Source organism: Ornithodoros turicata, chromosome 8, assembly GCF_037126465.1.
Source record: "Ornithodoros turicata isolate Travis chromosome 8, ASM3712646v1, whole genome shotgun sequence".
NCBI classification, from domain to species: Eukaryota; Metazoa; Arthropoda; class Arachnida; order Ixodida; family Argasidae; genus Ornithodoros; species Ornithodoros turicata.
In genome coordinates, this window is record NC_088208.1 from 16,856,371 (window position 1) to 16,875,218 (window position 18,848).

The 18,848-nt window shown below is 46.2% G+C and overlaps 1 protein-coding gene across 1 annotated transcript in view; it reads left to right on the top strand.

Annotated features, from left to right (window-relative positions):
- LOC135366547 (protein Wnt-11b-2-like) overlaps positions 1-18,848 on the top strand; it is a 36,710-nt gene that overhangs the window by 15,254 nt on the left and 2,608 nt on the right. The window contains exons 2-4 of the mRNA XM_064599283.1: positions 587-825; positions 2,883-3,160; positions 6,569-6,870. Coding sequence (XP_064455353.1) covers positions 587-825; positions 2,883-3,160; positions 6,569-6,870 — 819 coding nt within the window. The remainder of the gene's footprint in view (positions 1-586; positions 826-2,882; positions 3,161-6,568; positions 6,871-18,848) is intronic.

Here is an 18,848-nt window from a genome sequence, read left to right on the forward strand (position 1 = left end):
CGAATGATATGGTTATCTGCTCTGATTTGTTGAAAACGGGAGGCGTACGCCTTTTTTGTGACACTTATGCGGTTCATAATTGTCACAAAAAAGGCGTACGCCTCCCGTTTTCAACAAATCAGGGAAGATAACGATATCATTCGAGATGATGATTGGCTAGGAGCGTGCTGTGCGGTGAAGTTCATTTTTAAGAGTGTGCCATCTGGTTGTTATTACATTATCAGCCATCTGGTGGTTGCACACAAATGGGCTAGTGACAGGCGAATGGAACGAAGGATTGGTAAATGCTTACTTTTACCTATACCTCTGAGGAGGAAAGTACAAAATTATAGATACACCTTAATTAGACGACAACTATCTAGCTACTTCTCCCTGCTACTTGGGTCTAATCTAATCCGCATGGGTCTAATCTAGTCTGCATTGCATGCTGGAGCACGCACATAGATATCGTGATCCGTAAAGCCAAAGAGGTGGAAATACATGACGCCTAAACTGCGTCACAGCGCGAGTTCCAGAACGTTCACAGCCTAGTGACTGCACAATGCGTCCACAATGTTGCATAATCTCAGCTCCTATTCCTCTCCAGATCTCTCTGGTCCACCCGCTTATCATGGAACGCGACCATCCACTGCGGCTTGGCCCGCCGACATCATGGTCTGCAAGGCCGGCAGGCCCGCCTGTGTCGGGCCCGACTGGATGCTATGCCTCACGCAGTGGAGGCGACTCGCCGTGCCGTGGCTGCTTGCCAGGACGCCTTCCACGACCGCCGATGGAACTGTTCGTCAGTCCTCAAGGCGCCAAACTTCCTGCCGGACCTCACCACCGGTGCGTCACCACTCGCATTCATGCATGCGCGTTTCATCCCTACACTTTAAAAACGGAACGTGATCACATCACATCACAAACAGAGGGGGGGGGGGGGGGGATATGTTTAATAGATTGACCCTGAAGTTTTCGGGTTTTATATTTTTCCAAATTCGGAGGGTAGAAATCGGGTCATTAAATTGGTGTCGAAAATTCGTGCAAATTCGGGCAGAAAAGTTACCATCAGACTGAGTTCGGGGAGAAATTGGGCATTATTGTAGAATAAACGTTCACTGTACCGTTTATCCAGAGTGCCAGACGTAAGGGGCAGTCGCATATTTTGTGAGCAACTATAGTATGTCGATGCCTTGAGGTGCCTAGCCTAGATGCAGTTTTGCAGGTAGAAATCGGGTTTAACCCTAGATAGGTGAACCTCAATTCGGGGTGCAAATTCGGGGGAAAATCGGGTTTAACCCTGAAACATCAGGGTCTATTAATAGAGTAAAAAAAAAAACGGAAATGTCAGCCAGGCTATTGCCAGCTTGCTATTCCGAAAAAGAAAGGAACTGAAAAATAAACAAATAGAGAGATGAAGAAAGGAACTGAGAATAATCAAAAGAAATAAAGGAAAGGAAAAGATGAAAGAAAAAGAGGTACGCAGTGCAGTGCAGTACAGGCACGAAGGAAAGTTCCAAGAATGTCCAGTCAGAGGGCAGACGCAAGGCCAGAGTCATTTAAGAAGCGGAGCAGGGCTGTGGTGATGGCCCACTGAGTAGGCCGAGGGACGGGACCGAGGAGGGTGGCCATGGACAATGTGTTGCAGCCCAGCTGTATTAGACGGCGATGGAGGGCTTGCCGTTGGGGAATGTGCTGCTTGGCAGTGCAGAAGACAGAGCTTCGTCACATCCTCTGCGCTAGCAACGATACGCCGAATAATAGACCTTTTTACCCGAGAAACGTCATCATGGCGTTGCTATAGACAGACTGAAACCGAAGGAAATCGGAAGAGGAGGGTTGGGTTCCACGAATGGGCATTTGTTCGCTTTGGACCGACGGGACCATCGTAATCCCCTCAAGACCGTGGCTTTCGGGCGCGACCTTGTTCGCCCCTAGCTTCGAGCGTGGTTCAACTCTACCAAATTGGTGGCGCTGTCGAACACTATGACGTCATTTGTTTACAAACAGGGAGAGGTCTATTATTTGGGATATTCGGGGATGAGTATCGCCTCTGGCGATGAAACGATGAAACATTCCGGCCATCATCACCAAAATAAAGTTGCTGTTGTTGTTGCTCGGGAAACAAACAATACATTTTCTTCAATTATATTCTCGTCATGGTTATGCTTGTTATGCTCTTTATAATTCAGTTAGCTGAACTGCCATTTCGGTCCTCGTCAGCAGTGCGCAGGATGAGGTGTACAAACGCACATACACATAAATGGGATGATGATGTGCTGGGTCATTCCCCGCCGTTATGGCGGTACACTGTCCCATTGCGCTCGTGGAAGGGATGAGAAAGTGATGATGATCGAAAGGTGTCCTATTGAGGGGTACAAAGTGAAAGGCAGTATACTCCAGCTCCATATATCACTCACATTGTCACATGGTCTCTCTCATGTAATGGGTGGGGTACTCCACCACTCCAGCGGTGAAACATCCCGTGTCATCGTCATCACATGCATTTATTGTTGTTGAGTTTAGTTGAGTTGATAAGAAAAGAAAAAAATGGAGAAATAAGCACTCATTACGAGAGCCGGATATACTCCAGATCAGTTAGAAAAACAAAAATGGCCAACTACAGTAAGAACAATGAGTGACTAAGACCATCAGTCAGTCGCTCACACACACTGTCCACACACACTGTCAGTCACACTGTGTCCACCAACTTGGAGTCCGCGCAAAATCTCGCACAAATGCCTGCATGGCGTGGAACTGATGGTCGGGTGTCCAAGGGCCCAGAGCCCCAACAACATCAAATTCAGCCGAGCTAAAGAAGCTGCTGTTGTTGTTTCCCTTTGTTCTCGTGGTTCTCGTAGAGACGCGTGATTTCTAACCTTGCCTCGTTTCGTTCCCATCAGGCAACCGCGAGCAAGCCTTCGTGTACGCGCTCTCGTCCGCGAGCCTGGCGCACACGTGGGCCAGGGCCTGCGGTCAGGGCCAACTTCCTTCGTGCGGTTGCGGTCAGTTGCCCCAAGAGCCGCCGCATGGAGACTTCAAGTGGGGTGGATGTGCAGACAACGTCCGTTTCGGCACACGGCTTGCGCGGGCCTTCACCGACTCACCCTGGAAGAAGGCTCCCGTTAGGGGCACACTCGAAGCGCTCGTTAACAGGCACAATTACAAGGCTGGAAGACAGGTAAGGGATGACTGCACTTATGTATACGCACGACCTACTAGATTATAACGACCGTGTCATAGGCACCCCTTCCCAGCGCCGCATTTGGAAGCTAGCGGTGGCGCTACTCATCGGCAGGATTATTGCTTCCTCAATTTCTGCAATACTTTGTACTCCAGCTTACCTTCGTATGTTTGTACAAGCAGTGGATGTCCCACTGAAGATGTTTCATTCTAAAGTTGATTATCATCATCATTCTACTCGTTTTCATAGGAGCTGTTGCTGTCGATCGTCTGCTACGGTAGTCGCACGTCCGCTTCTGCGCGTTCAAAATTCAAATTTCCGTTGTCCAATCACGATGTAGATATCGCGGTCCGATGAGTAGCGCCCCTAGCGGATCGTGCGGACGGGCTCCTCATATAGGGGTTGCCGATTATGACATGGTCGTTATAATCTAGTACAGTCAACCCTCGATTTATGAACCTTCGATTTATGAATTCCCTCGTTTTATGAACACGAGCACGGGGAACCAAACTTTTTCCATTCATTTTTCCCTCGTTTTATAAACCTCGATATTCGAATAATGAACAGAATTTCTGGGAACCAACTAGGAGTTGCCCAGCGTTTTTGCCCTCAATTTATGAACGGATCGTTCCGAGGTCAACAGAAACCTTCAAAGGGATAATTCCGTGGTCTTATGAATGACGCCTGAACGGACAAAACGTTTTCCAGGTATTGCACCCTCGGTTCTTAACCCCTCGAAATCCGAACAGCAAACGGGTTTTCCGGGGTCGCACAAGGTGCGACCAAGTGTTCCTGACTTCAGTTGATGAATAAGGTGGTCGCTGTCACCCGGAGATTAATAAACGGAGGTTAAAAATCCCGGAGGAAATTCGAGACGAGTCCAGTGCGAATGTGATGACATCTCTTCTTTCCAAGATTGACACAGCGGAAGGCATGGTCCAAAGCAAAATTAAACAATTTAGTATTGCATAATAAACAGAGTGTGAATGCGCTAAGGTCTGTTCTTTGTGAGATTGATACAGCAGAAGGCATGGTCAAAAGCAAAATCACACAATATATGGCATTATAAACACAATCCTAACTCGGAAATACTACTGCATTTGCTCGATAGTACTCAGTTAACTGAATTTTCGATTTATGAATCCCTCGATTTATGAACGATTTTTTCGGGGAACCGAGGGTGTTCATAAATCGAGGGTTGACTGTATAGGTCGTGCGTGCGAGTGCTCTTTTGACGGCGATGGGCGCAAACTTCACTACTACATCGGATACTTCCAAAGCTATTTCTGTCCAGATGGTACAAATAGAGTTCTGTGCGAATAGTCGCTTTAACGCCGAAGCGAATGCGAAGCGAAGGCATGTATAACCGATGCAGGAGTATTCCAGCTAACATGCTCTAAGATTATAAAAAGATGGGATCTCTCTGCGCCGCTGGTGTAGCCTGAAGGGGAGGGGACGAGTTCGAACACCCTCCGAAATGGTACCCTATAACCCCTCCCGAAATATTTTTATGGCTACGCTGCTGCTCTGCGCGCACGAAACCAACTGAACGTTCTTAGGAGACATTTCTCGCCGTCTTATTGCCAACTGTAGGATGGGACAAGCCGCAAGTCTTCAAATCATCACATTCAAAAAATACCACTCGTATTGCCAACTGTGTTTCAAAAATACTACTGCCCTCGCCCTAAAGACGAAAATATTATTAAGCTTTATTTTTCATAAATGGCAGTCAAACGTTCCGATTGGGAGACAGATCGTTACCGCCTAAACTTGAGGGTTTGTTTCACTGGACCCAACGCCAGGAGCATGCGCAGCAAAGTAAACTATCGGTTTAATGGTCGCGGTGTCGATTGAAAAGTTGTATATACAACTTTTCAATCGACACCTCTACCATTAAACCGATAGAATTTATTATTATTTATTTATTTAAACCATTAGACCGTTGGAAAAACACCCGACCAAGGTGTTTTCGAGGAGGTACGCTTTCGTGTGGCTTTCCTTTTAGGCAAAACAAAAACAAACAAAAAGCATTCCTCGTGCTACACAAAGCATTCCTCGTGCGTCAATAATACGTGAAGAATGAGGTTGTTGTGACTCCATATCCGGGAAAATGTCACAAGTCCCTCGCCACAGGGAAGCAAGTTGAAATTTAAAGGATTAATTCGTTCAGAACTCTCTGTACTGGACTGCAGAAGAAGGGCGTAATGGAGACACACATGCTATAGTATATACGCAAGTACAGAATGATTCGAAATATGTTTAAACGGTCTATCGCATCCGTCGCGGTCGATTCTGAAACTCCAGTGTCATTTTACTCCTCGTTCATCATCGACAATGACGCCGAAAATCCGACACGAATTAGTGGAGTTGTTCCCGTGCAATTTGATGTAACGCATGGCAACAGCAGACGACGGATGTTGAGAGCATTCCGGAATTCCCTTTCTGTAAACGTCACTCGGACAAGGCCAATCAGTGAGTGCCCTTTGGCGAGGACGAGTCCAATGAGATCAAGTCCAAAACCAGAGCGGCAGAGAGACCTCTGCGTCCGACCGCCGGTGCGGGAGTGATGACGTCTGCATAGGTCGCGGAGAGGTCTGAGATCGGCTCGTGGAATGCTGTTTCTGGTTAGCGACGTACGTGTTTGTACAGCCCCAGAGCGTAACACCGTGTTCCACGGAACATGGTCACGTCAGTCAGCACTCACACTGGTAAGCGACCAGCATCAAACAGAGTGCGAATGTTGAAAACTCGTTTATTTAATAAATAAGCTGTTTTCGTAATGACAACTTGGCCAGGTCAGTGAAATCATGTCGAACATTACCGTATTGGCCTCATACACACCTTTCCGGATGGGTTCCATGACATTTCATCGAACGCCGTTTCATCAAACGCCATTCCGTCGAAAAAGGGACGTTTCATCGAACGCCGATGCATCGAATCGGTGGCCGCCGTTTTTTCTTGCGGCAACGTGTGAAATACGTAAAAGGCTCTCCTGACCTAACCTTGGTCAGTCTCCAAAATGTGTGAAATACGTAAAAGGCTTTCCTGACCTAACCTTGGTAAGGCGTCGATGAAATGGCGTTCGACGAAAACGCGTTCGATGAAATGAGCGGATGCCTTCCGGATGCGATAGTCCCTTCAACAGCTTTCGCTTACGGGGATGCTCAAATTCGTAATATAATCGTCTTACTCTGCGTGAGTAACAGGACTGGTTCACAATATTCGGTTTGAAACATGTGTTGTTTGAAACCGAAAGTATAGTCGATGCGTAGTAAAGTGTAAGCGCCCTGGGTTACTTCAATTCACATGCATTGCGCCAGAGGAGAAATGACGGTTACCAGAGAATGTTTGTGCCTTCAGAGCTCAATGTATAGCTTCCCTAAATGTAGTAGTGTCCTAACCTAGGCTATCCACGAGAGCCTGACGACCCAGTGCAAGTGCCACGGTGTGTCCGGCGCCTGCAACGTGAAGACCTGCTGGCGAGGCCTGGCGTCTCTGCGTCAAGTCAGTCACAGGCTCAAGCGGAGGTACCAAGTGGCCGTTGAAGTGGCTGCCTATGGCCCCGCAGCCCTGGGCCGAACGGGAAAGATAGTGCCGGTCAGCGTCCATGCTGGTCGCCTTCAGAAAGGAGACCTCGTCTACCGGACAAAGTCGCCCGATTATTGTGGAGCGGATGTAAGAGCGGGCTCTGTCGGCACCCACGGAAGGTGAGTCTATCAACATTCTTTTCCTGGGCAGTATGTTCCGTCTCAGTCAGAGTATTCAGACTAATCCGCGTAATAGGTTGACGAAAGCGAAACTTACATCAGGCCTGCAGAGTGTTACAAGTCTTAGTAAGACCATTTTCTCCTATACCTAATTATTGACAATGCAATGCTTCGTCCCGTTGGCAACACAAGGAGAAGATGAAATGCGTATATTTAACACAAGTGCAGACGACTCTCTGTCGCGCGTTGAAATGATCGATGGGCAAAATTGCCGTTAAAAGAGCAAGGACGTGACATATAGCATCCCTGGATGCCCAGCTTCATCCATCGAGTATCCGCTCAGAAACCACTATGCACTATATTTACGCTGTCCAGTGTCTTGCAACTGCTTCCCCACTACGGAATGTGAATATCTCCAGTGGTGTTTTCGTTGCGCTGCGCCGAATCGTACGTGTCGGACTAAGGATGAGGACTAGGATGAGGAAGCGTGGCGTAGCGGACGCTGGCTGTCGTGGCGGAACACGGGCGGCGATGGGCGAAGACTACGCCGCACTCTAAACCACCCTTTACTAATAACGGAGACGCGAAGCTAACTTATATGCTGTCAGAGTTTTGCTCTATGTACGACGCATCATTTCCTTGAAAGAAGAAACTTGATGTCGAATTCCACTGGTAGATCCAGAGCGGTTCTTTTTGCTCCCTATACGTGTTGTATACTGGTCGGTCCGGATTGGATTCACATGTTCCGCTGGTCTTTTAATATAAACTGACTCAACGACGGAGCGTCCTTTTTCCTCTGGCGAGAAAGTTCGGATTCGGAACGGCTCAGTGCGTATGGACAGTTACGATCAGGCCAAGCATCCACGGACTCACAGCTCGGATTCGCACGGAACTCGGACAAAGTTGTGGGACTTTGTGCGGTCCAGGATTGACGGTCCTTCGCCCAAGACACTTTATGCAATAATTGCCTGAAGCCTTCCACGCACCGTAACGCCTAAGTTTGGCGAACTTCGAAGGGTAACTCTTGGAGGCGTGCAGGTTGGCTTACATATACTGCGTGACCCGATCTTGACGTGACGAAGCCATCCTTGTCTGGAACCTAAGCGGTGCAATGCACAATAACGACGTCTTGGAGATTCTTGGAACATGAACCCCAAACTCAAGCACCTTGCGTTTCCAGCACAATCAGGGGCTATAGCCGCAGTACCTTTTTGTTTGTATTCCGTGTTAGCACCGCGAAGCAACTTGGACTATACAGACCTGGACAGATAGTGGTGGAGTAGGTAGCATGAAGGAGTGGAGGACAGAAGGGTTAGTATGCGTCCTGGGCCGACCTCAGGGGGCACTCTAGAAAGTATATGCGTCAAAATTCAGTGAAAACTCAAACAGCACAGCCAGTAGTCAGGGTTCGAGCCCAGCACCTCCAGATCTTCGGCGCGACATTGGATACCACCATAGCAGCGAGCGGGTGCTTCTACCAACTCAGCTGTGCCGCACGGGGGCAGCAGCTCTCCGAGAGGGTTGCCGTGTGGCAAACTCCTGGGAATTTATTACGTCGTGGGTAACACAGCAAGAGCGGAATTTTCAATGTAGAATTTGGAATATAATACTTCTATGTCACTTCTTATTACTTAGAATTTTCTAACACAGTTTTAAAGTGCGGAACCGTTATGCAAAAAAAAACAGCACTTGTTATGCGTGTGTAGCTAACACACACACACACACTAAGAAAAAAAGAGTAAAACGGGGAGTTATCGCAGCTTCTACTCCCCTAGTCTGCAATTACTCCCCATTTTAGTCCCCTAACCCGACATTTAGTCCCGACATTTACTCCCCAGGACTGCAAATTGTCACTGAACTTTGCGAATGGTCTCCTGAATGCAACAGTCTGCGTAAATATGTGCCCTTGATCAATTTGAACGGCATAAGGGTGTATAACTCCGCCGATGTAGCAATTTTCCAGCCACACAGAGTAAGAAACAGTTAGCGCATCTTTCTTCGCAAATTGTGCACTACGTATGGCACAAGATTTTATATCACTCGATATATCACGGTTGACGGTTTGCTTCAAAGTATTTTTATGCATACACCGAATTATGTACTTGGGGCTCTTACAGCAGCGCGTGAAATGCAGTCTCCACTCTGTAACATTCATTTACTCCCGTGCATTTACTCCCGAAAGGGACTATTTTTTGTGGCAATGCATTTAGTCCCCAAAAGGAGTAAAAGTACTCCTTTTTTTCTTAGAGTGTGGGGGCAGCAGCTCTCCGAGAGAGTTGCCGTGTGGCAGCTCCTGGGAATTCATTACGTCGTGGGTAACACAGCAAGAGCGGAATTTTCATTGTAGAATTTGGAATATAATACTTCTATGCCACTTCTTATTACTTAGAATTTCCTAACACGGTTTTAAAGTGCAGAACCGTTACGCAAAAAAAAGAAAAGAAAAAAAGCAGTACTTGTTATACGTGTGCAGCTATCACACACACACACACATACATAAAGATACGATGATGAGAGAGACGGGGCTGACGCCGGCCAGCAGGCTGGGAGTTGCCCCCAGTGCCATTTGTAGATAGTGAGAGATGATGATGGAGATGAGGATTCAGGTGATCAAAGCAGGGTGCACGGAGAGGCCTGTTCATGACAGGAAATCCCAAATGTGACGGAGACCTCGGTGCATATATGAACGCTACTCGACTATGGGCCCAGCACCTTGCCTATGGTAAAGGGGCGGTGGTCGATTGCATGCGGTCCGTGCTGCGAGATTTCGCGCTCCCGCTGGAAGTCAGTACAGTCCATAAGTAGGTGGTGCAGGTCAGCGCGTTCATTGCATATGATTAGGGAGTGACTTTTTCGGGTTAAACCCGATTCCGCCCGTTTATTCCCCCCCGAACTGACCTCCGCCCAATTCGGGTCAAACCCGATTTCTCCCCGAATTCCAGTCACTATGAAATCCTCAAGTGACGTTTCCACTGAAGGCGAACAAAGGTCGCCACTTGTAACACATGTAAGAATGGGTCACTTACGCTCCAAGCAATACACCAATGTGTGTCAACACTGTCTATGCCTTCAGGGATTAGCGCTGGAAGGTCACGATCCCGCAAAGAAAACTACAAAAAACAAAACAGAGAGATTAGGAAAATACTTAATAGACGAGAGGAGAAACAAAATCACCCGATAACACCCGAAGGCACAATTATCGCCCGATTTTCCCCCGAATTACAAATATAAAAAGAGTGCCCGATTTTTACCCCCCGAATCTGAAAAAGGCATTTAACCCGAAAAAGTCACTTCCTACATATGATGTACAAAGGTCCGAGATGGCGCACGGCCAAGGCGCTGCCTCATAACTTTAGCTAAATATATGACGAGCACGTACGTATATGTATTCTGCGCTTTAAATATTATCTCGGCTACTTTTGCGAAATCGCTTCCGCACCGTGTTTCTGGAGGGGCGCGGGTGGGGGAGGGACTGTATAAACGAGTCGCCTCTCGGTTATCCAGAGTTACCGGACGGATGTCTGCGCAGTTCGTCCTGAAGTCGGCCTAGGTTGCTTACTAACCCCTCGTCCCCTAGCTTCCCTCGTACTTCTGCGTTGACCGCTCTTCTTACGGTCGCTACGCGTCCCATAGTCATTTTAAATTAAACAATTTAAAAACAGACTAGTACAGTATCGGTTGTAATGATGAAACACCGCACTCTTCTTCGTTGAAGTAAAATAGTGACCCCCCTTCAATCACCATTCGTGCCGAACTTCCTCTTTTCGCTGTCCAGAAACAGTTCGGTAGCGTTCCGTTTCGTCGCCTTTTCCCCAGCTGGTCGAATTACGCATCCGGTATCGGCGCTTAGCAAAGCAAAATAAAACTGATAACGAAAAAGAGATAAATCAATAACGAAACGCCGGACACGTTTTCTATAAAGAAAAAGAAAACATACAAGAAGCCGCAACGTACAACACTAAAACCGCAGGTATACACACGCGAGAACAAAAAAAAAGAAAAGAAAGAAGGAATGTAAAATAATAAAAAAACGGGAAGAAAAAAAAAACGCGATTCGGAATTGCTTTCCTGACAGTTCGCGCCCCTTTTGTCCCATTACGGCAAATTCGTGGCCGGGTTTCTCACTTTTTTTTCTTCTTTTTTTTTAAGCTGAAGGCGTTCGTGATAGCACTTTGAGAGAAGCAGCAGCGATATATATGTGAGAGAAGTTCACGATAATCGATTACGGAACGAAGAGTCGCCGAGACGCGCGGTTCCCCCGGTTGCAGCCGGGCAGGTCGTCGTGTGTGTTCTGGAAAGGCTGTACGGGAGGTCCGCCTTCCAAATTACAGAGGTGAAGTCTCGCCCAAGTAATTTCCCTGCGTGAGTCAAGCAGATGTCTTCATTAGAATGGAAGGAGGGAGGGTGGTATTATACTTCCTCGCGGGCTTTCTTTTTTTTTTTTTTTCTTTTTTTCTCTCTCTTTTCTTTCTTGTTCCGCGTTCGCCGCCGACACCAAATGTCACCTCTTCTTCACACCTCGGGCGAGGGGAGGGCCGGCGGAGAATTCACTCACGTATATATAATCCAGGCATTTGGGCCTGCTGGAAAAATGCCAGTCTGGTCATCGTCGCCTCGCTACACGTATAGCGGAGAAGGAATGATAAAAGACGGGCAAATTATTATACGCTCAAACAACCAGCGTTTTCTTCTAAGGTTTTTTTTTTTTCTTAAGTGTTGTTGCGGTTTTTTTTTTTTTTTTTTTGCGCAAAGCCGTCGCTTTATTTTCTCCGTCAGCTACTTAGGTGGGTAGCGATGATGTATTGCCGCTGCACTCGTGCATGTACTTCGTCGTAAGGAGTGTTCTCATGGGAGAGCTTATATATATATATACTCGTACTTTGTCCGTCGTTCCTGCGGTTTTTCTTTCATTAGACCGGAGCTATACGCGTAAGTGTTACGCTTTTCAATCGCGTCTGCAGACTCCAAATTAAAGAATGTCAGTCGATGAAACGGCATCAGCAACCGGGTTCGAAAGCACACTCTATGAGGACTAGGTCTCGTGTCTTTAGAGTCTTTACCGAATTTATGCTATTGCAACCCACGTGCCTTCCACTGTATTGTCTCAAAATATTGTTTCCCTATGTGACCCGGAAGTATCATAAAATGAATTTATAATAATTTATAATTTTATAATAATTTATAATTTATAATTTTGAGAGGTATGATGTCACTAGATGCCCCAGCTATTACAAGGGGGGGGATTTATTGGCAGAAAAAAATAAGAAAAAAAGAAAGGGGAAAAGGTCAGCCATGCAGCACGCCGGTTTGCTATTCCCTAAAAAAAAGAAAAAAGAAAGAAAGGAACAAAATAAACGAGAGAAAAGGAAATAACAAAAAGATAAATAACTAAATGAAAACAAGAAAAATTGAAAAAGACACTCGGCTCACAGGGAGCCCAGGAGGCCCGTGTCACGCAGAAAGCGGAGCTCCTCACTGTAGGTGTTGGCAATCTTCCAACGTGTGGTGGAGAGCGGAGACGTGCGCAGTCGCTATAGGTGACACAACCCCAGAGCTCTCATTAACGTCACCTATGCTCTCGCAGAATCCGAAGCTACTAATTTGTATTTCGTGTTCGGGGTCTTTGACCCGACTTATCATACGAAATAAACTAAATGTCTTTTTTTTTTTTTTTAGTCCGCGGTGACAGTTTAAGTGTTGCGTTCGTCCTTCTACATGTTTGATTATCTCAACTACCTACTACGTATTTCTATACCCCTGTCATACAGGCAGGTTTCAATGATCATTGAAACCAACGGCTATTGAACATGTGCGTAGCGCCACCTAGCGTGTACTTCTCACGCCACGTGTCAACTTCTCAAACAGTATTGGATTCGACACTCTCGGACAGGTTGACGAATTACACTCTAGATGGCGTTTATGTTGGCGGCGTAGTTTAACAGTTTGTTGCTTGTAACAAGTTGTGCACGTGACGGGGCATGCTAAATATTTTAATTTACTAGCTGTAAAACGGCTCGAGGCGACGTCTGTTGGGAAACATAATCTCCAATTTGTCAAGCAACGGTAATCTATGTTCCCGCGAGTGGCTTGCTGCTCCTCACGGCTACGCAGCCGACTTCTTTTGTTTCTGACACAGTGTTACGCGCACGCAACGTAGTTTTGCCGCCGTACTTGACGAATAATGCGCACTTGGTGGACACTTCGACACAGTGTTGTCCGTCATTTTCAGCTTTCATTATTTACTAAACAAAAACAAACGATCGTGTCAAGAGTTTTCACCTTCCACGCCTGTTTCAGTTGATTACGAAAAATGAAAAAAAAAAGGAAAAACCCTCCTCTCCTATACGTTTGTATCGTCAGTATGCCCTATTCTGCCTTTTTATATACAGGGTGCGGCAAGATCTTCGGACACATTTCGAAAATTCGTTAAAAATCGTATGCGTGTTTAATGACAACGAAATTCCGTACACCACCTTAGTTTCGTGAGAAGTTTCCAGAAAGTACAAACTTTAATTTATACGGCAACCGCGTTCCGAGAAACGAGTCGAAGAATAGCGGAGCCCGTGCATTCTGAATGCCGTATACCGCAGTCGCTAGGCTTAGCGCGGAAGCAGCTCTCCGTTCCACGCCGTACCGGGTGCTATGCGCTGTGCGCAAAAACGAAACTTACCTTGGGCCACAGACACAGCGGCGAACAAGCCAGCTGATGGTGAGGATAATCCGCTAGTGATACCCTGATATTGTGGGGAGTGGGAAAGTTAACACAGCACAACACAAAATCTCACGGAGTCCACCACATGCACATGGGTTAGATCGTTGCATTTCAACGCTGTACGAGCGTAGTGGTTATGCTGAAGGTGATGAGCCGACCACCACACTGACCTCATGATGCTTGCCTCCAGTTTGATATTGTACAATACAAGAGCAATAATATGAGAAACAAGAAGAGCAGCTGATCGGAAGCCCGAACTATCAAAGCAGATGAAGCGAGCCTACGAAGCAGACGACAGTGTCGTCTGCTTCGTAGACTAGCTTCATCTGCTCGAGCAACGAGGAGTGAACGATATCCGAAATTTTCGACAGTCTGCTTCATTGCGATGGGGCCGTGACGATGTCTTTCGTGTCACTTGACGACATCTGCAACTTTGGTTTCATTTTCGGGCACAGCGCCAACACATCCGGTACGGCATGGAACGGAGAGAACTGCTCCCGCGCAAAGCCTTGGGGCAGCGGTGTACGGCAATCAAAATGCATGGGCTCCGGCATTCTTCCACTCATATCTCGGAACATGTTGGCAGCATAAATGAAAGCTTGAGGTTTTTTGAAACTTCTGACAAAACTACGATAGTTTACCAAATTTCGTTGTTATTAGACATGCCTACGATTTTTAACGGTTTTTTGAAATGTGTCCGAAGATCTTGCCGCACCCTGTATATATATATTCTTTTTTGAACTGTCGGCGCATCAGTGACACTTTCAAAATTGGTTCTAGAAGACGTATAATTTACTGGAAACGTAACGAATTCGTACGTCCGATGGATGTTACTCAGATATGCTATCGGACGTGCGAATCCGTTAGGACATTATATTCGTACACCCAGAGGATGCTCGTTGTTGGAGGTGCTGACGCCAGGAATCGAACCTGGGTCTTCTAATCTCCTGTCAGATATGCCAACCGCTATACCACACCAGGAATAACACTGTACATCTATTACAACTTATTCACTTTGTATCTGATATATTATCAGTATCGCGAACACGCGATAACATCGTGCTCTTGCTGCTATACATATTCCCCGATGCTCGCCCTCTCTTCTGGTCAAAAACGACGAGTATATGGCGAACCACATTCTTGAGCGATTATTAACACCCTCCATTCCGTGAAATACCTGTCTCCTCCCAAGCTATATTTCCACGAGAGGGCGACGCTAATCCGCGGAGGTGTTTCTGCTTCTGCGTCGTCTGCTTCGTTTTTTGCTTTGTTTTTCTGATTTGTGTTCCCTGTTTAGGCTTAACGCGTCTGCTCCTATCAAGAAGAGCAATATAGAAAAACGATATCTTGACAAGTTCACGTGTTTTATGCCTGTATAACTCTGACATTTAGCGTCGAACGCTGCGAATAGACTTTATTACAGCGATGTTCCTTGCTGCCGCGTGCTATCGTGGGATACCGGCTGCTTTTACGGGCGTTCTGCAGGTTGCGGAGGTATTCGTATATTTCTTTGTTGCGTCCCCCCCCCCCCCTCCGTGCATTACGTATATATGGGTTGACCTCCTGTCCATGTGGGCTAAATAGGTACGGTATGTGGCGAGAATTATAATGTGCTCGTGTTGGTTTCTAGTCGCTTTAAAGATGACGGTAAATCAACGTGATCTGTGCGACAGTTTACGTATCAGAATGCGAGGCTAACATTTGTGTGCAGCTGTGATCATTTACTTACGATGCCTTTGCGAGACTTTTTATTTTTTAATCCATCTCTCATCGAAGATAATCCTTACTTGCTTATTTAAGCTCATTCTGGTTTTTAAGTTAGTACCTAATGACGTCACGAACACGGGAACACGAGAACACTTTCGGGAACACGAGATTCGCCGTCGAGCCCGATAGTTTTCGCTGTTCGATAAACCTTCTTGTTCAACCCCAACCTGTTGGGGTCGCGGGACACTGTAGGGGAGAGGAGGAATACATAGGGAAATACGTTGCAGTCACACTTGAGCAAACCAGCATAGCACATGACCGAGGGGGTAAAACCAACACCACCTAGATAGAGAAAGCCTGCGCCTTGCCTCTTTCAATTAAGAGTCAGAATTCGTCTGCTGCGATTCACCGTTCTGCGAATCCAAGAACCCGCAAATGATTGCAGCTCACCTGGAACCTGCAGACCTAAATATTTAGACAAAAAGTGCGAGACACTTTCCAGAAAAACAGTTTTGAGAAAGATTGAGACCATTTTGCGCTTTATTTCCAAGTTTTCTCATTTAGTACGCGTGGACGTTCGACCACAACTCGCAGACGACGGTGGCTCGTCTGCATGGCCACGACCGCTGAAAGCACGTTCGTGATTGGCTACGGCCGTTGAAAACACGATCCTGATTGGCTGACTGTTAATTGTTACGTCGACGAGCGCGCTGGCTTTCTGTATCAAGGTGGTGTAAAATCGTCCGCTCGGTGGCGGTGGCCAATGTCGTGCTGAAATACTGGCAGGTGGTAGGTTCGAATCCTGATCACCGGCTGTGCTTTCTGAAGTTTTCCCTCGGTTTTCCGCTACTTTTTAGAAGAATGTCGTCACACTTCCCCTTGAAGTCGGCCCAGGACGCATACTAACCCCCCGTCCCCCACTCCTTCCTGTTGTTCTCTCAATCTAGTCCGCGTCTGTACGCTGCTCATAGCCGCAGTTGCTTCGTGGTGCGAACACGGAATCCAAAGAAAAACGCCGGAGCAACTTGAAAAGACATCAGTTACAAAAATTAAGTTCCAACAATGATCATGCAGGGGATAAAAAGGCACATAAATAATTTCAGTTAAGAGATGACAAGGTCGCCTGGAACATTTTCACATTCAGGTATTGTTTTGACTAGGGATTGGCCAACCGAATCCGCGAATCCTCGAATCCCAGTGCCCAAAACGGCGAATCGCATCTTTCGAACCCACCAACCACGTTTGTTAGTTTCTTTATAAAATTGGTGCCTCCGGAGTCCGCCTAAAGCCTGATTGGGCGGCTGGCCCACGGGGCGCGCAAAAACCACAGCATAAAGCGTCGACATTCCAAGTTTAAAAGTAACACGGTTTTGCTTTTGATAGTTTCTTAGTGTTATAGAACGAATTCAGACTCGAAAGTCAGTCTTTCCTGTGGTGAACAACATGTTAAATAAATTACACTTAGGAAGTATATGGGTACGTTTTCTTCTGAAAGTGAACTTAAGTGAACTGAAAGTGAATTTGTCACTTTTCAGGGCAGTGTTTTTTATGGCTTCTTTCTTTGTTTTAAAAAAATTATTCAAAAGATTCGAGATTCGTGGGTTCGCAGAACCTTGCTTAGATTCGGATTCGGGAAATTCCGGATTCGTCCCATCCCTAGTTTTGACCAGTGGTGCCACTAACTACTTCTACACGGTAGTTTAACTATAACTACTAACTACTTCGCGATGGAGTAGTTTAACTAGTAGTTCAACTACGTTTCAGGGGAGGTAGTTAAAACTTCTTCTTTAACTACTGCAATGTATTTTAACAACATCTCTAACTACTTAACATTGTCCATCAACACCAATCCCATACTATATTGTTCTTGGACACCTAAATATGAATCACAAGCTGTGATAAAAGTGAAGATTTAGTACACATGCACGGCACAAGTGTTCTGCACCTCCGTTCTCATCAAACAAGTAGCTCAAGGTAAAAGGCGGAAGCACAATCGTGCCGTAAAGCTTGCGGCAAAATCGGAAGTAGTTGGCGGCTGCAGTAACCTAACTACTGTATAGTTAACTACTCGAAATAGTAGTTTAACTAGTAGTTGCCACTACATTTCTGCATGTAGTTGATAACTATTTTTTAACTACAATCAGGTAGCTTAACTAGTCTTTTAACTACTACTGGCTATCACTGGTTTTGACAAACAGAACTAATTTTTAAAACTGCACCAGTCGAATATGGTAAGGTTCAATTTTAATTAAAGGTGTGGTCTGGAGTCCCAGACTCAAGGTAATGTCACACACACTTAACTCACACCAGCTCCCTTGCTGCTGCGGTTGGTTTGAGTTTTTTTATGGGGCACAGAAAACTATGGGTCAGTGCGCCAAATCAGTGATGAGGTGAGATTATTTAAAATTAAACACGAAGTCTAATGAAGAGCGTGTGTGAATGTGTGAAGCTACAACAGGCTGACAATCCCGACGTATCTGAAGAAACTAAAGATTTTACGAAAAAGAGACCTTATATATTCTTCCGCCACCCCTGTGCTCTCTGATCGCTGGTTTGAGTCTTCGCCCTGTCCACTTCCCTAGCAACACAAAATGTTGCCGGAACATTGTTGCAATGTTGCCCCCAAACGTTGTCAAAACGTGGCTGATGTCCTTTTGAAGCCGCATCCTAGTAACGTTACATGCGAACATTTCTCCGACATTGCCACAATGTTTAAATTAGCTTTGCAACGTTGCTGCAATGATACTGCCACATAAGGACAACATGTTTTTAACATTGTTCAACATTGCTGCAATGTTCCTGGCAGCAATATTCGGTAGACGTTTTAGTGTGACGTGACGACATGATGGCGTGTGACGAAAAATGTTGACCAACATCTAGCAACGTTGCCACAATATTGTTGAATATTGTAAAACATTGCTCCACTATTTACAACATTCGCAACGTTACAGCAACGTTGTGGCAACAATATGTGTTACTAGGGTTTGTGTACGTCGGATCCCTCTGCACACACCAGACTCGGGATAATGTCGCACACACAGCTTACACCAGCTCCATATAGCATTCTATCCCTTTGTTCTTCCTTTTTTTCAGCTGAATTGTGCAGTTATAAATAATACAGCGCTCAGTAAAAATATTCTAGACTACTCGGTTAATTAATCCGTTTCGAGGAGCCTAAAATGTCATTTCACTGCATATCTTTTACCCGCTATAGCGTGTGTCCAAATTGACGCTCTGCTTGTCATTCACTGGAAGACCTCTGAAACGGAACAGAGGCCCATGTAGTGCAAGGTACCACGTTGTGCGCGTCAGTCGTCTCTGTTCGTTGTGCCGCTCTCAGTGGCTCAGTCAGTATAGCGTGTCCGCCCGCTGATCCCAAGATCGCGTGTTCAAACCACGACCTACTAGATTATAACGACCATGTCGTGCGCACCCCTTCCCTGCGCCGCATTTTTGGAAGATAGCGATGGCGCTTCTCTTCGTCCCAGTTATTGCTTCCTCAACTTCTACAATACTTTGTACTTCAGCTTACCTTAGTATTTCTGTACAAGCGGTGGAC